The 17,452-nt window shown below is 35.7% G+C and overlaps 2 protein-coding genes across 2 annotated transcripts in view; both read left to right on the top strand.

Moving 5' to 3' along the window:
• The first annotated feature begins 1,041 nt into the window (after positions 1–1,041).
• LOC109051857 (cysteinyl leukotriene receptor 2-like) lies at positions 1,042–4,814 on the top strand. The gene is given in 3 exon segments (XM_019069341.2): positions 1,042–1,185; positions 3,521–4,408; positions 4,411–4,814. Coding segments are annotated over 2 exon segments (1,032 nt in total). The 5' UTR covers positions 1,042–1,185; positions 3,521–3,537; the 3' UTR covers positions 4,572–4,814.
• A 3,730-nt stretch (positions 4,815–8,544) lies between these two features.
• Positions 8,545–17,452, top strand: part of LOC109051825 (fibronectin type-III domain-containing protein 3a-like) — a 71,867-nt gene continuing 62,959 nt past the window's right edge. Inside the window, exon 1 of the mRNA XM_042770804.1 lies at positions 8,545–8,949. The gene's annotated coding sequence lies outside the window, so the exon portion shown is untranslated. The remainder of the gene's footprint in view (positions 8,950–17,452) is intronic.

Genomic DNA, 17,452 nt, shown 5'->3' with positions numbered 1-17,452 from the left:
CACTGAAGGCTTGCTGAAGTGAACTAACCCTGGGAACATAACCTGCTCCGGAGCAGGTTTAAGTTCTGAGTTGCTATGACTACTAACATACTCTGAAAGTTACCTCCATTTTTGGAACCGAAAGTTGAGGTTATCCGCTTACTTACTCTTAAACATACCCGGGTATGTCACATAACCTGCTTTCTGGAATACCCCCCAGTTCTCTTGTTTTTATTTATCCCTCTGTCTTGTGAGTAATTTGGGTTTCTGTGGAGCTTTGTCCTGTCTTATTTTTTTTATTTTTTTGTTAGTTCCTGACCTGTTCCTATGAGTCCTGCCACTGGTTCTACCTGCCTGGCACTTGGTCAGAGTCAGGTCAACAAGTATCTGAGCTCTGCTCTCTTCTCCATCAGCCTGGTCTTGCCGCCCTCTCTTCTGCTATAGTATTCTGCCAGTTGATGTCTGAAGCTGTTCCAGTGGCCTTCCCAAGCTGTTTCTGTTCACTGTGTTCCTGTTGTGGTATCCCTTGTGCACTTCACTATCTTCTTGTATCACTCTGTTTTGTCAATAAACCCTTGTTACTCACTCTACAATTGGGTCCTCCTTCCAGATCCCTGACACTTTCATAAATACTGAGAAACTAAAAAGGGCATCTCCCCATGCTATTATGCCTACCATATGATACCACCACAGTAATTTCTGTAAGGAATATGTAAAGAAATCCCAATGCCTAGATCATATTACTTACCAAAATTTGCAAGTTATAAAAAGATCAGTAACATGCATTTAGAAAATAGATAAGATGAATTTACATTTCATGCTAACTTCAAAGAAAATAAAGCAATGTTAGACCCATTAAAGTGGCTTATACTCGAGCAGACCCAAACTGAGTTTATCTTAGTTCAGACAATAATGTATACTTCTACAGCTCTTTGGTTTACAGATAGTTTGATCATTAGGTTTTAGTTTATTTCATATCCTGTATATGTTAGCATGCATTTACCACTTCAGAAGAGTATTTATTGGGTGTGTCTGTGGTATGAGAAACTGAGTAATTTCTCCAGAGCAGCAGTCGTGTGTAGAGTCGTGTCTTTATATGGATTAATCTCACCACTCTTACTTTTGCACAGGATTTAGCTAATATTTGTGGGGACAGGACATTCTTTGGACTTTGTGGACTTGGTTTTTTTGACTAACTCTTCACATGTAAGTGCATTCAATGTTTTTAGTTAAAGATGTTTTTAGTTGATTTAAGTGGGTTATTGTTTATGTGGTTTATTGTTTATTTGGTTTATTTTTTATATAGGTAGTTTTATTAAAGACTCGGAAAAATAAAGGTTCAAAAGTTGGTTTTCATTAATTTTGTTTTAGTTAACAGTTCTTAATTTTTTTTTCTTAGTGTGAAGAACATTTTAATCATCTAAATAACCCCTTTTCCATAATAAATAACCTAAAGGTTCTTAATGGAACCATCAAGGCCAATAAAGAACCCTTGATTTTAATAGTGTACTTATAATTTATTATAATGACAATGGTGTTAAACAAATCTCTTTGTAGATGGTGCAGATTGTATTGATGCTTCAGTTCATACAAATGCAAGATAATCTGGATTTATCTCTTCTCAGACAAACATGTCAGGGCAGACCAATTATAAAAAAAATAAATAAAAAAAAACAGCATAAAACAGTATGTTCAGATGTGTGTTTTTTTTTTAAGTTAGCATTTAAATTATCAAGACTGTGAATTAAACAGACTGTTTTTAATAACAGCAGCAGCTATAAATGAAAAAAATTCCAACTTCTCTGAACAATTCAAACTGTACTATGCTTGCATAAATTTGCCCATTTTCCTCATTTTTCTTTGCATGTCAGTACAGATCCATGGAGTTTATGATCAGTTGTGGCTGACTGCTTTAGGTTGTTGTGCTGCAAGGGGAAATGCACACTCAAACCAGTGCTTTTGCCTTGGGCAGAAAGTACATTTTTACTGCAGATATAAGTTGTGCATTTTTTTGCTTTTTATTTTAGTGTCTATTCTAAATGGGGTACAATTGCAGTTTGCATTATAAAATGATCATCTAACTAATTAATAGAGGATGCTTTTCAAACCATCAAATAAAGTTTAACAGAAATATAAATAATAATACAGCCCATGTGTGTATTGTCCAAAAGTGGACAGGAGTGATACGCAAATTATGTATTGCATTCAGTTGTACTCTGTGACGAAAATAACAATTACTAACATTTTGGAATATAATGGCTCATCCCTTTGTCTTTCTTAGGTTAATTTTATAACTGTCATATCCTAAATACACATATTTACTTTATTCATAATTTGACAAATTTACAGCTTGATTTGAAATTTTGCACACACAAAATATTTTCTTCTCAAATGACACTTACCATGATTTTTTCTATATTTTCTTCATAAATCGCATCAAGCTCTCCACTGAGAGTGTTGTATCCTTGATAACCAACTTAAACCTTTATGAAGAACTAAATTGTTGCTTGTGATTGAAATAGTCACAACTGAGGGGAACATTTTTGAAAAATTTATGTAATTCTTCTTCACATATGTGACCCTGGACCACAAAACTTCTTAAGTGTAAATTTTTTGTAATTGAGATTTAGACACAATCTGAAAGCATCATAAATAAGCTTTCCATTGATGTATGGTTTGTTATGTTAGGACAATATTTGGCTGAGATACAACTATTTGAAAATCTGGAATCTGAGGGTACAGAAAAATCTAAATATTGAGAAAATCGCCTTTAAAGTTGTTCAAATGAAGTTCTTAGCAATGCATATTACTAATCAAAAATTATGTTTTGATATATTTATGGTAGGAAATTTACAAAATATTTTCATGGAACATGATCTGTACTTAATATCCTAAAGATTTTTGGCATAAAAGAAAAATCTATAATTTTGACCAATACATTGTATTTTTGGCTATTGCTACAAATATACTCCAGTGACTTAGAAGAGTGGTTTTGTGGTCCAGGCTCACATATGGTGAATATATATTGTGCATGTTTATTTTGTTAAATGTTTATTGTTTTTTAAGTTAAATGAAGCTAACAAGTTTGCAAGGCAGTTTTATTGTGACCTTGAAGGAATGGTTCACCCCAAAATTTATATTTTCTAAAGATTTACTCACCCTCAGGCCTCAAGACATAGATGAGTTTGTTTCTTCAACAGAACAGATTTGAGGAAATGTATTATTACATCATTTGCTCACCAATGGATCATCAGCACTGAATTGGCCCATTCACGGCAGAGGATCCATTGGTGAGCAAGTGATATAATGCTAAATTTCTCCTTGGAATCTTGGATGTCCTGCGGGCGAGTACATTTTAAGCTAATTGTATATGTATAAGTGAACTATTCCTTAATTATAAAAGAAAATATTTTAAAAATATAATACAAATCCACCCTTGGGACATAAAAGTGTCTGAAATTGAACAAACACCCATTTAGCTAATTTGAAAATGCTTCAAATTCCTCATTAATTTTAAATGTGATCTCTGATTTATTTACAGAAATCTGCAACCCAACAATGACTCCTTATTCATCGAATTTTACAAACTGCTCCATCAGTGATTTCAAGCACACCGTCTACCCAATTGCTTATCTGTTCATCTTTTTCCTTGGGCTTTTTGGCAACCTCATATCTCTGTTCTTCTTCATTTGCTCATCGTTCAGAAGAAAAGCCTCTTTTTCTCCAGTCAACATCCTCATGCTCAATCTGCTTCTATCTGACCTGATGATGGTGTGCTCGCTGCCGTTTCGAGCCGCCTACTATCTCATGGACTACTGGGCCTTCGGAGACATCACCTGCCGGATCATGTCCTACGTCTTCTACATCAACATGTACGGCAGCATCTACTTCCTTGCAGTTCTGAGCATGGTTCGTTTCGTGGCCATCGTGAAGCCATTCACATACGTGCGCTGGCAAAGCTCTAGGAGAGCCTGGACATTATGCACTGTAATCTGGCTGATCGTGTCTGTGGCGTCCATCCCGCTTCTGAAAGCCGGAACTTATGAGGATTCTAATCAGACCAAATGCTTGGATCTGAGGCCGTCCCAGGTGGGGACCATTATCATGTTGAATCGAGGGGTTTTGGTTTTAGGCTTTGTTATGCCCTTTGTGGTCATCTCAGTCTGTTACATTTTTGCAGCCTTGTATTTGCTAAAGCTAAGGAAGACCAGGCAGAATCAAAGATCTCAGTTGAATCACAAGAAATCCTGTTCTCTTGTCATTATTGTTCTGCTGATTTTCCTTGCATGCTTTATGCCATATCATGTTGTCCGAACTCTGTTTCTGGAGGCCGAGATGGATATTCAAGACAATGGTTATGACAAGTCCTGCCATTATATTGAAAGTCTGAGAAAGGCCGCGGTCATCACACACTGTCTAGCCTCTGGAAACAGTGCCTGGATCCATTGCTTTTCTTTTTTGTTGGGGAAAACTTTGTTAGTATTTGGCGACAACATACACCGAGAAGACAGAGTTGTATAATTGAGCAGAATGTGAAAATGTTGGAGAAGAAAAACAACAATGATATAGAGAGACGGTTTAGACTAGTATAGAGTGTTTGGGACCTGTTGGGACTTGAGGGGGAAATTCCTGGAAATAACCATATCCCATATCTGGTGGATCTGTTGTATCATGCAGGAAGAGCTCAATTAACCTCCAGTATAGCACTGTTTCCATCCCAAAACCTTTTGCTCATGCATTTCAATGTGACTAAAACAACATATGTGATAGTGTGCAATGATATTGGTCCGCTGGTTTCTCCAGTTATCCAATCACATGACATGTAGAGGAAAATTTACTATATTAATTTATTTTTTTATATATATATATATATTTCTAATATACTATCTATCTATCTATCTATCTATCTATCTATCTATCTATCTATCTATCTGTCTGTCGGTCTGTCTATCTGTCTATCTATCTATCTATCTATCTATCTATCTATCTATCTATCTATCTATCTATCTATCTATCTATCTCCAATTTAATATAATTGTAAATTGTAAAATACATTATTGCCAAAAATGACCTGTCTGTCATCTATAAATTTTTTTAGTAATTATTTTTATATCATATATATATATATATATATATATATATATATATATATATATATATATATATATATATATATATATATATATATATAGGCTATATAAGGCAATTGAATTTAAAAGTATTGGAGGAACTGTCCAAACATCAAAAATCTATTCTGCAATGCATTTAGCCTCTTTAGGAGAATGAAAAGTCAGAGTCATATTTGGTGTTTGCTAAAAGCCATCTGAATAATTAGTTTTTTTAAAGAGGTTTTTAAGGTTGCATTTATTTGCTCAAAAATACAGTAAAAACAGAAATGAATGACACAAACATAATTATGAATGATGAAAAGTGCATTTTTTTTGTGGAATTTTTATGGAAAGCGTGACACTACCATTCAAAAGTTTGGGACACGTAAGGTTAAAAAAATATAACTTTTATTCAGCAAGAATGCATTAAATTGGTCAAAAGTGACAGTAAAGGCATTTACAATGTTACAGAAGATTTCCATTTCAAATAAATTCTGTTCTTATTCTGAACTTATGAAACTTAGTATGGTTTCCATAAAAATATTAAGCAGCAACATAAAACAAACAAACAAACAAAAAAAAACATTATTGATAACTAAGCACCAATAATAATTCATAATGACTGAGTAGCAAATCAGCTTATTAGAATGATTTATGAAGGATCATGTGACACTGAATACTGGAGTAATGATGCTGAAAATTCAGAATTTACATCACAGGAACAACTTAAAATATAGTAAAAACAGAAAACAGTTCTTTTAAACTGTAAGAATATTTAATAACATACTTTTCACCTTGTAACTTCTTGACGCCTATCTTCGATTCCCAAACAAATGGCTGCAGCGCCACCTACCGGGCGTGCATCATTTTTATCATCACTTCATCACCCCCCAACATAGTGTTGTAAAAATGTAAGTTAAGTTTCTACAGAGCTTTATTTAGGGGGGGGGGAAAGGTGTTTTTTTTCTCCACTTAAGACCGGGCACTGGGTTAGGATTAGCGATGGGGTGGGGATACGCATTGGTTAGATGTAGATACAGGGACATTGCGCCTTCTGCCGGTAGATAGAAGGAATAGTCGCCGCTGCCATTTCAAGAATAATGTCAGTAGAAGCAGTAGGACCAATAAGATAATTTTTTTTTTTTTTTTTTTTTTTTTTGGATGGTTCTATTTATGAGGTTTATTTATTTACACTTACATTTATTAATTAAGTAGCCTTTCAACTGAGGAATACAGCAAGCGATTCATCATAAAGAGGCAAATAAATACAGCAAGTGCTTGTAATACAAAGTTTCAGACATTGTTCAGATAAGTACAAGCTAGGCAGGGAGCGTTTAAGGAAAGAGAAAGCAAGTTTTTTTTTATTCATTTTTTAAATTAGGATGCAGTCACGTGTTGACAAAAGAGATGAGTTTTCAGCTGTTGCTTGAAAATTGTCAGGGATTCAACAATTTGGATAGGGATGGGAAGACCATTCCACCAGAAAGGAACAGTTCTGGAAAGTGATTTTGTGCCTCTCTGTGATGGTACCATGAGGCATAGCTCACTTGTAGATCTCAGGCTTCTGGAGGGGATGTAGACTTGAAACAGTGAGTGGAAATAGGAGGGTGCTGATCCTGTGGCGCTTCTATACACAAACATCAATGTTATGAACTTGATGCGAGCCACAACTGGTAGCCAGTGCAGGGAGATAAAGTAAGGTGTGACATGGGCCTTTTTGGGCTTGTTGAAGACCAGTCGTGATGCTGCATTCTGAATCATTTGTAGAGGTGTGATTGCACATCATGGAAGTCCAGCCAGAAGAGCATTGCAGTAGTCCATCCTAGAAATGACAAGGGCCTGTACAAGAAGTTGTGCAGCATGCTGCGTTATGGGCCTGATCTTTCTGATGTTGTGCTATGCAAACCTGGATAATTGTGCAGTTTTTGCAATGTGGTTTTTGAAGGTCAGCTGGTCATCAAAGATTACGCCAAGATTTCTGACTGCACTTGGGTAATTGCTGATGAACCTAGGTGGATGGTGAAATCATGGTGTAGAGTCAAAGTGGCAGTAAAGACGAAAAGTTCAGTCTTTGCCAGGTTGAGCTGCAGGTGATATTTCCATGACGAGATGTCTGCCATGCAACCTTGAGAATCTTGCAGCTACCGTTGGATCATCTTGTTGAAATCAAAGATAGAGTTGTCATCAGCACAGCAAAGGTAGGAGAAACCATCTGCTTGTTTGATAGTTCCCGGTGATGCAGTGTATGAAGAAGGGAAGGATTCCAAGAACTGATCCCTGAGGAACCCCAGTGACAAGTTGATGTGCTCTGGATTGATGTGGTCTAGACCTCCCTGTTAGATAAGATTCAAACCAGCGAAGTGGAGTTCCTGTAATGCCCAGTGATGAGAGGGTGGACAAAAGAATCTGGTAATTCACAGTATCAAAGATGGCAGATAGATTCAGCAGAATGAGAATTGATGTTTTAAAATTAGCTTTTGCAATCCATAACACAGTCTCAGTTGAATGGCCACTTCTTAAAGGGATACTTCACCCCAAAATGGGGTACTGTGTATGCTATTCTGTGTCAGCTGCGACATAAGTATAAGTTTTCTACATGTATTTACACTTTGATTTGAACGAAAACAGTGCATCCGTGCAGCGTGGCTGACACAGAAGAGCATATGCTGCTCGCGTCCAGCGGATATTCTCCAAAATGGTTCTACGGTGATGCGAAGAGACACAGAGGAGACGAATTGTTGCTTGTCCTCTTGTCTAATAACGACCAATTTGAACGTTCGGGCATGTGTGATGTACAAACGTGGATTCGAACATTGGAGGGCGCTGTAATGACAAAAACAAACAAACAAACAAACAAACAAACAAACAAACAAACTAAATGTCAATTCCAAATTCGAGGACTTCTGTAATGACAAAAAAGTGTGATTTGAACGTTTGAATGTCTTTGTCTTTATTATTATTCTTTTTTTAAATAAATTTAAAATCACATGTATAATTGTAGGTTATTTATTTTACTTTCATGTATTTTAATCATGCATTTGTTTTATTTTGCTCACGTCTGCTTTTGCCTTTGTGTGTTTGCTCTTGTTTTGTTACATGTGAAATCTTCATTGTTTGTACAGTATAATTGTGGCTGCACCTGTGGGAGGGGTTAAACGCCATCTGTCGGTTCCAACGAGGAACACTGAAACCTCTCACACTTAAGACATTTTCCGGTAATCGGACATGTGAAAATTAGATTTCAAGTCATTTTCTTGTGCCATGACAAATAGTTTTAATATGTGGACCTATAACAGGGTATTGTAGGCTAGTTAATATAAATTGATAGCGATTTTTTTAATTATTATGCATTTTTTTGGTCTTTTTTTGTGTATTTTGCAACTGTTCTGTGTGAGAAACGTGTGTGAAAAACAAATATTGCATAACTAAAGACAGAAAGGGAAAAGGATTGGAAGTTGACGAGGCTGTGATACGCATGCGCAGTGACGTGTGTGTACATTCTTGAGCAGAAAATGATGGCGATTATCCAGACGCTTGAAGAGCCTGTGCTCGGTATGGATGGAGGAGGTGGCTGTGAAAACTAACAACACTCGCGGGGAAAAGTTGTTTGATTTGGACGATCGCGACCTGTCTCGACCACCGGACGTTTTCAGACGCAGAAAAAAACGAGTGGATGAGGGTTGAGACTGTTAACTGGTGTAATATTCAAGTGTGAAAGAGCCACGTAGCTTACAGAGATCCAGATCACACACACAAACACACACTGGCCTAGTGCTTTTAAAGCCTCCACACACATAAACATCAACCTGAAGAAGAGGAGTGAACGAGAAAAATAAGACATAAAAAGCGGAACGAGCTGTTGGTGAGTTGATACATGTTTGCAAATTATTTGGATTTACTAAATATGAATTTGCTCTGCATACGTAAGAGAATGTGCGTTTATTTACTCTGCATGTTGATGTGATTGGTTAGCTGCACTTTTTAGCCACTTTTAGTGTGCACTGATCGGCATAATCAATATATGGTTTAAAAGTTTATATGAAAAGAAATAGAGTAGGGCCTGGAGTGCACACGTCAACGCCATCTGATCACAGAGCTGCAGATTAAATACTGCTGCAGTCACTGTACTCACTCTGGCTGTGTCTCAAAATCTACTGAGCTTTCTAGCTAGGCTACATTTTTGGGCATCATAGGCGCGTGGAGTAGCTTTGGTCTTCAAAGTCGCGTTCTAAATTCCGGCGTTTAGAAACATCTATTAAATGTAATATGTAATTCGAACATCCACAAGCTTGACATACACAAGTGTTCGATTTGGACATTGGAGGGCGCCTCTGATAGTAAAAACATTCAGCGTTAATAAACGTTCACTTAGCAACTATGATGTCCAAAATGTTCAATTCCAAAAGTTCTAAGGCTTCTGTAATTAAAAATAAAAAAATAAATAATAATAAATAATTAATAATAATAATAATAATAATAATAATAATAATAATAATAAAATAAGTGCGATTTGAAAGATCGAATGTTTCCTTGATCTCTATATAATATACACAGGTGCACACACATTCCAAGTCAAATCATCTTATCTTTGTAAAATGGCACAGCTTTTTACTCTTGTGATATTTACATCACATTGCATTTACATTTAATCTTAATAATTTAGCAGACAGTTTTATCCAATGCGACTTACATATGAGGACAATAGAAGCATGAAATATAAGAAACTTATCACTACTTTTAAAACACATACACTTGTTAAAAAATGTTAGTAAAGCAAGCATGTTTTAAATGATAGAAGCTTTATTAAATAAGCTACATTCTAAAGATCATTTGACATCATTTCCAAAATAGTGGCGACCAATAAACAGAGTGTGCAGCTAAGTTATGTGGAACTTTTATGTTTTTTTTGCAGCTCGAATTGAATGAACGTGCAATATACAAAAATATACTGAATTGTTTATGTATCAATTTATGTCTAGGTTTTCACCTATTTTGAAAGTTTCACCTACAGTAGTAGACAGCTGTCTAGCGTTAATGTCTGGAACTACATAGCATTATATTTGACATAAGATAGTTTATAAGTTTTGAATAACTAATGAAAATAAACAGATTTTAGGAGAGCATTAACGTTGCTTTAATTCACGATTTTGCCATAATTTACAGAACGTGAAATACTTTTGAGCCATTTTGTGTTGTGATTGACTGGAATGCACTAAAGTCGGAAGTAGTATTTTTAATTCTGATTATTCTGATCATTTGGCCCTGTCCCAAATGGCACACTTCATGTGCACTTGCACTCTTGCAAACTTACAATGGTCCACAAGACTGTAGGGTGTTCCATTCATCATTTTAACTTTCAGAAGGGTGCTTGCACCTCTGCCGAGCCCCACAGTAGACTTATACCTGACTGTCAAAGCGGCATTACATCACGAAAGTGTAGACTTTGAGGAAGACCTCTGGACAGGGGCTTTGTCTCAAATCCAACATTACAACTAAAATGTGGCAACCAAACTTTTTTGCATCAACAATATTGCGGACTTGTATTTAAGCCAGAAGCAACAGTTTGAAGTTTAAAAAACCTATATGATGGATTTGTTTCTTACCAACACAAAGCTTTTTAACTTCACAAGACATTAATTGATGGACTGTAGTCAAGTGGATTACTTGTGAATTACTGACAGCACATTCTGACAGCACCCATTCACTGCAGAGGATCTATTGGTATGCAAGTAATGTAATTATAATTTCCGATAAAGAGACAATGTCATCTACATCTTGACTCGCATGGCCTTGGGGTGAGTAACTATTAATGGTACAAAGACCTCTTAAATGTCGAAAGATTAAGTAAAATTTGATTTCTCATGACCCTTTTAATAAATATAGATTCTGATGTTTTATGTGACGGCAAAATGAACTAAAAAAAAAAAAGAAAAAATATATAATTTAAAAACGTTCACTTTGGCACTAGCTTTTAGTTAATGACGATAATGGTTAGAATGTATATATTTTTTTTTTTCACAAAATAACTGTCTAAAACTGAGGCTGTTTTGCTGCGCTGCAGGCCACTTGGTTATTTATTAATAGAACCATGACTAATACCTATGCAAACATCATTGCTTGTTTTAGACCTTCATGCTGTGCTACATTTACTCATCTTGTTTTGAGTCTCAGACACCCCATATCTGCTTTCCTTTGAATGAGTCTGCACTTTCCTCTGAAATATTACAGCCTCTTCATGTACAACAGCATGGTTATTTCATGAACTATCAGTGCCAAATGTGTCTCTTTTAATTCATTATTAACATGTTTGGCTTTGTAACAGAATCTCATTTACTTGCAACTTTAAAATCATGTGTTATTCATTTTATTCCCATCCGCTTTATTCCCGTCAAGCTTCCTTTTCCAGCTGTCATTCACAGCGTATGTCATGCATCAGTGCTTTTTGATTAATTTGTGATCCATCACAGTGTGGAGCAAACTTGTTATTCTTTTATCGTTGAGACTGTGTGCATAAAATAGGATTGTGAGGAAATATTAGACTATGTTGACAGTTTTAGTTACACCACCACTGTCCATTTTAGTTAGTGCAGTGTTTTTCTTTCTTTTCTGGTCCTTTAATGATGCAGAATGTTGTAACTGTGGTGGTTACACAAGCTTTATGAAACCGTTGAATGTTTCAAATACCCAAGGAGACTCACAATGCCTCTAAACCATTTATGTCTAGTTTAGTCAGAAAATTACAGTTTGAGGTGAAACCAAAAGGTTGTCAGCTGCAGCTCAACAGCTGTGCAGGCCAAACTGCGACTGAAACCACCCTGAAAATGGACAATCTGAAAACTCATGTTCTAACTGCTGAAACTGAAATGTTGACTCACAGTCAGAAAGTTAGTGTGCAAGAACATCTGATAGGTTGACATATTGTCTGATTTTATTAGAAATTTGTGGGAACTTTTTTTTTTTTTTTTGCACCTGTGTTTTGAGAACTGCATTGTTTGATTGATTTCATAGTACAGCTTCTCAGGTTTTTTTTTTTTTTAGTGGTAGTTAAAATAAAATAAATTAACTTGTTGCATTTTTACACATTGATTTTTTTTTTTTTTTAAAAGGATGAAAATCATCTTTACAAATAATTAATTAACTGAATTGTACACAATGTACATTCTATTTTTATTGTAAAAAGCAAAACCCCAAACATGCTAAAAAGATTTATTATGCTTTTATTACTATAAATTGTCGTCACCTCTTTTGTCTTCCTGATTGGGATATTCTGTCATCCCACTGTTCGTGTGTGGTTTTTTTTTTTTTTTTTTTTTTTTTTCCCTATTTCTGGTAGGATAATTTACATTTCATTTTGGCATCTGCATAAGGGACTTTCTGATCACTCCCCAGAATGTTTTTCTTTTAACTGACAGGCAGATGTTGTCATGCTTGATGCTTTCTCTCTTAGCCTCTGATTTTTTTTTCTGTTTCATGTTTAGTCATAATCTTGATTTTCAGTAGCCACAGTATGTACAAATCTGCATATAAATATATTACACTTTCTGAGTACTTCTCTGTGTTTAAGATCTTTTATTCTTGCTTACAGGTTCAAAAATCTTAAAAACTATGACATTAAGTGATTTTGGCCCATTAAAATGGACATGGCAAGCAATATTCTATTTTCTGTCTCTTTTTTTTCACTTCCTGACTAAAACAGGAAACATTTTAGCAATTATGTAACAAACTAAAGTGCAAATGGTTCAAATTAGGTGTGTAATTGATACTTTAACTGTGTTATTCATTATTCCTGTGTAGAGAATTGTGGGATATGTAGTCTGTCTCCTCATAAAAACCAGCTAAATGACTAGTTCTTTCTTGCAAGCTCTTCTTCATCAACAGTTTGCGAAAAAATCATTCAGTCAGCATTCGCAATTATAACTTATTATAATCAATACCAATTTTCTTCCACCATAATTCTGTAATCTACACGCCCTCAACACCCCCAAGTCATTTCCCAACGGTAATTATGACTTTATGGTTCATGTGCACTCAAGTCGTAAATACAATTATTATGACAATGCAACACAAGCCCTGTTCAGTAGGCACAGAGTAACAGTCTCATTCTACAACCAGATTCACTCACAGATTATTAATACAGTGAAAATGCAGCATGTACATTGTTGAACTGAGCAACTAGTTGTGTAAGTTGTCATTATAAAGCACATCTCAAATGTGTTTCACTCTCTTTTCTGAGTGATATTAACACCATGCAACTTTAACTGCAATTTGCTTGCAAGTCTGTATACCTTAGTAGCGCCCGGAGGTCTCAGGGTAATGCATACATTACGCTCTAAAGGCCTCATTCATGAAACACGAGCAGAATGGATTTTTGTGTAAATAGCTCTTATAACCATCCTGATATAAATTTTGAGATTCAAGAAAATGTTTGTATTTTCAAAATGTAGTAGTTTATCTATAGAGAAATATGATGATTAATTAAATGGCAGGTATTTCAAGTGTTTCTAGTTAGATTGGCTTTGGTTCAATTAATTATTCAAGACAAATACTCATTCAGTAATAAGAAACAATGAAATGATAATGTATTTAAATTTTTTTTTTTTTTTTTTTTGGTACCCTTGTACTAGACATTTTGGCATTTTGTCAGTTATTGTAACTTCCTGAGTAAAAACAGTTCTATATAAAAAAACGGTTTCAAGGTTTCACCGAAAACTTGGTAAACAAACAATGCAAGTACTGTAAGTTTAAATAAAGTCTGAAGTCAGATGGTGGTAATGTATTGCATGGCATAACATTCAGCCTCTGAAGATTGTAATCTTTCTCGCTATCACTATTTATTTTTATTTTTGGCTGCATCTAATAAGATTTCTAATGATGGCATTCTTGGCAGGTTTTTTTTTTATTCCACACTATGAAACGTCAACTCTTGTTTGAAGCAAAATCAGTAATTCAACTCAAATCGTGAAACTCGTGTATTAAATAAATTCAGTGCACACAGACTAAAGTAGATTAAGTCTTTGGTTCTTTTAATTGTAATGATTTTGGCTCACATTTAATAAAACCCACCAATTTACAACAATCTCAACAAATTAGAATATGGTGACATGCCAATCAGCTTATCAACTCAAAACACCTGCAAAGGTTTCCTGAGCCTTCAAAATGGTCTTTCAGTTTGGTTCACTAGGCTACACAATCATGGGGAAGACTGCTGCTCTAACAGTTGTCCAGAAGACAATCATTGACACCCTTCACAAGGAGGGTACACGCTTAAACATAAAGGTGCTTCAAAAGGTTCTTCAAGCGATGCCATAAGAACCATTTTTGGTTCCACAAAGAACCATTCAGTTAAAGGTTCTTTAAAGAACCATATATTTCTTACCTTTTTATAATCTGAAGAACCTTATTTGTGAAACAGAAAGGTTCTTCATATGTTAAAGATTCTTTATGGAACCATTTAGACAAAAAGGTTCTTCTATGGCATCGTGAAGCACCTTTATTTTTAAGAGTGTAAGCCACAAACATTCATTGCCAAAGAAGCTGGCTGTTCACAGAGTGCTGTATCCAAGCATGTTAACAGAAAGTTGAGTGGAAGGAAAAAGTGTGGAAGAGAAAGTTGCACAACCAACTGAGAGAACCGCAGCCTTATGAGGATTGCCAAGCAAAATTGATTCAAGAATTTGAGTGAACTTCACAAGGAATGGACTGAGGCTGGGGTCAAGGCATCAAGAGCCACTACACACAGACGCGTCAAGGAATTTGGCTACAGTTGTCGTATTCCTCTTGTGAAGCCACTCCTGAACCACAGACAATGTCAGAGTCTGGGCTAAGGAGAAGAAGAACTGGACGGTTGCCCAGTGGTCCAAAGTCCTCTTTTCAGATGAGAGCAAGTTTTGTATTTCATTTGGAAACCAAGGTCCTAGAGTCTGGAGGAAGGGTGGAGAAGCTCATAGCCCAAGTTGCTTGAAGTCCGGTGTTAAGTTTCCACAGTCTGTGATGATTTGGGATGCAGTCATCTGCTGGTGTTGGTCCACTGTATTTTTTGAAAACCAAAGTCCTTGCACCCGTTTACCAAGATATTTTGGAGCACTTCATGCTTCCTTCTCCTGACCAGCTTTTTGAAGATGCTGATTTAATTTTCTAGCAGGATTTGGCACCTGCCCACACTGCCAAAAGCACCAAAAGTTGGTTAAATAACCATGGTGTCGGTGTGCTTGACTGGCCAGCAAACTCAACAGACCTGAACCCCATAGAGAATCTTACATAACTTACATAAAATCTGCATTTGTGATTGGAGAAACGACAAACAACAAGCGCAAAGCTTGCATTTGAATCATCAGTGGCAAATTCTTGAAATATAAAAACTTACAGGCTGTTTTGTATGTTGAAAGTTTTGCTTTCACAACAAAACGCAGAGCGTCTCCATGACATGGTGGCAGTGGCCGCAACAATACTACAGCGAGAAACAAAGTTACGCACTCTTTCTTTCTCTTTTAGTCTTTGCAACTTTAGGGATCTTATCTTTTCATGAACAGCTTGTAACAGTCCAAAGAGAAAGGAAAACCCCTTTAATAGGAGAAAATTATTGGTCATCCAATCTTTTATATTTTTAACACACTCTGTTAGCTTAGATAATTTAAAAGTTTCATCTGGTCTTGAGATATATAGTTGAGTATCATCAGTATAACAGTGGAAACTAATCCCGTATTTTCTAATAATATTACCAAGGGGCAACATGTATATTGAAAATAGCAGAGGACCTAGGACAGATCCTTGTGGCACTCCATACTTTAATGGTGATAACTGAGATGACTCCCTGTTTAAATGAACAAAAGGGTAGCGATCTGACCGGTAGGATTCCAAACCATCTTAAAGCCTACCCGTGAATACCCGTATTGTTTTGAAATCGATCTATGAGTATGTCATGATTATCTTCCTGTCCTATAGTTGTAATGTACTGCAGTTTTTCTTTGGGTGCGATGAATGAAGCTCAAGTATTAGACACTGTAGAATCTACATTTGTTATTGTATTTCTGATGTTATCTATTTTATCAGTGAAGAAATGAATAAAGTTCTTACTATTAAACTGTGAGGGAATAGGCCACAGAAACTTTGGAAGTTCCTTGCTCTCTCACACACTAAATTGGATTTTCCCTACTGAGCCTCACGTTGTCATCACATTTTTACTTATTAGACTTAATATTAGTAATTGCTTTTACTTTTATAAGCCATCAGACTTACAGTTTTCACTCAAAAAATATTTAGGCTTAAATTTAAGATTTATGTATTTTAAGTGCATTAAATATTCATAGATTTGGATATCTATTTAACTAACTAATAAGCTTAATGTGATTCATATTTGTCATGCATGCATGTTTCAAGCAATTGAAATAGGAATTTTAACTGCATTTTAAAGCAACTTTTTCTCTTTTTTTTTCTTGTTTTTTTTTGTGACTTTGGAGACCAAACAGACAGTTAAATCATTGTTATTCCCTGTCAAAATATATCATTGTCATAATCATGGTGGAAGCTTTTTACATGTGTTTGTTCCTACTGTGAAGCAGTCTGCTTTTTTAATGGAATTTCATACCCACTCGCTAAATGTGGGAAGCGTGGGAAAGCAACAGAAGCTGTACACTTTATTTTGAAGTCAGCGTTCTATCAAGATGATTTATAAACTTGACATTTTAAGTTTTGTTTTGATTTTTTTTATACTTCAAAAGAAAAAAAAACTTTCATACAGTTGCTTTAATGCAGATTTATGTTTTTCATCAATAAGCATCAATGATCAGTGATTTTTGAAGTGCACATAGCAACATTCAGGCAACTACCTACAATGCCCTAGCATTTAGGTGGAAAGTTTTGCAGATAAGCAACGCTTATATTTTCTTCAAAAAGTGTAAAAATCTGGTATGTCATTGTTAATTTCCACTAGAAATTTCCATCTGTTTCCTCTGTTGGCATTGATGTCAAACAGTGCTATGCACAGAAATTGTTTTTGTATGTAATGGTGACCTAAATCAAAAAAGTCCTGTAGTCTAATCTCTAAAGTCATCCCCTCCTCCCCCACACTTCCTGCTGATGTTACGCCATTATTCATCATTTTTAGGTACTACCAAGTTACAGTAAGAGCTCTCCTTGTGCACTTAGATGTGTTGGAGAAGTTTGCCACGTAATCACTTAAAGCAATTGCAAGTCCAGTGAATGTAAGAAGCCGTCATTTAACAACAACCCCCCACTCCCTCCCTTCCCAATTTTCTCATTACACCTCTTTAATAGGAAGCCGTCACCTCCAGTGTCTGACCTTTTGCCCTTCCAAGAACAGATTTGCACCCTTAGGCCATGCTCCACTGTTAGCGTCATCCACTCTC

The sequence above is a fragment of the Cyprinus carpio genome, chromosome A15 (assembly GCF_018340385.1).
Source record: "Cyprinus carpio isolate SPL01 chromosome A15, ASM1834038v1, whole genome shotgun sequence".
Classification (NCBI taxonomy): Eukaryota; Metazoa; Chordata; class Actinopteri; order Cypriniformes; family Cyprinidae; genus Cyprinus; species Cyprinus carpio.
Note: the sequence above shows the minus strand (reverse complement) of the source record. Positions and strands in the feature narration are given on the sequence as shown.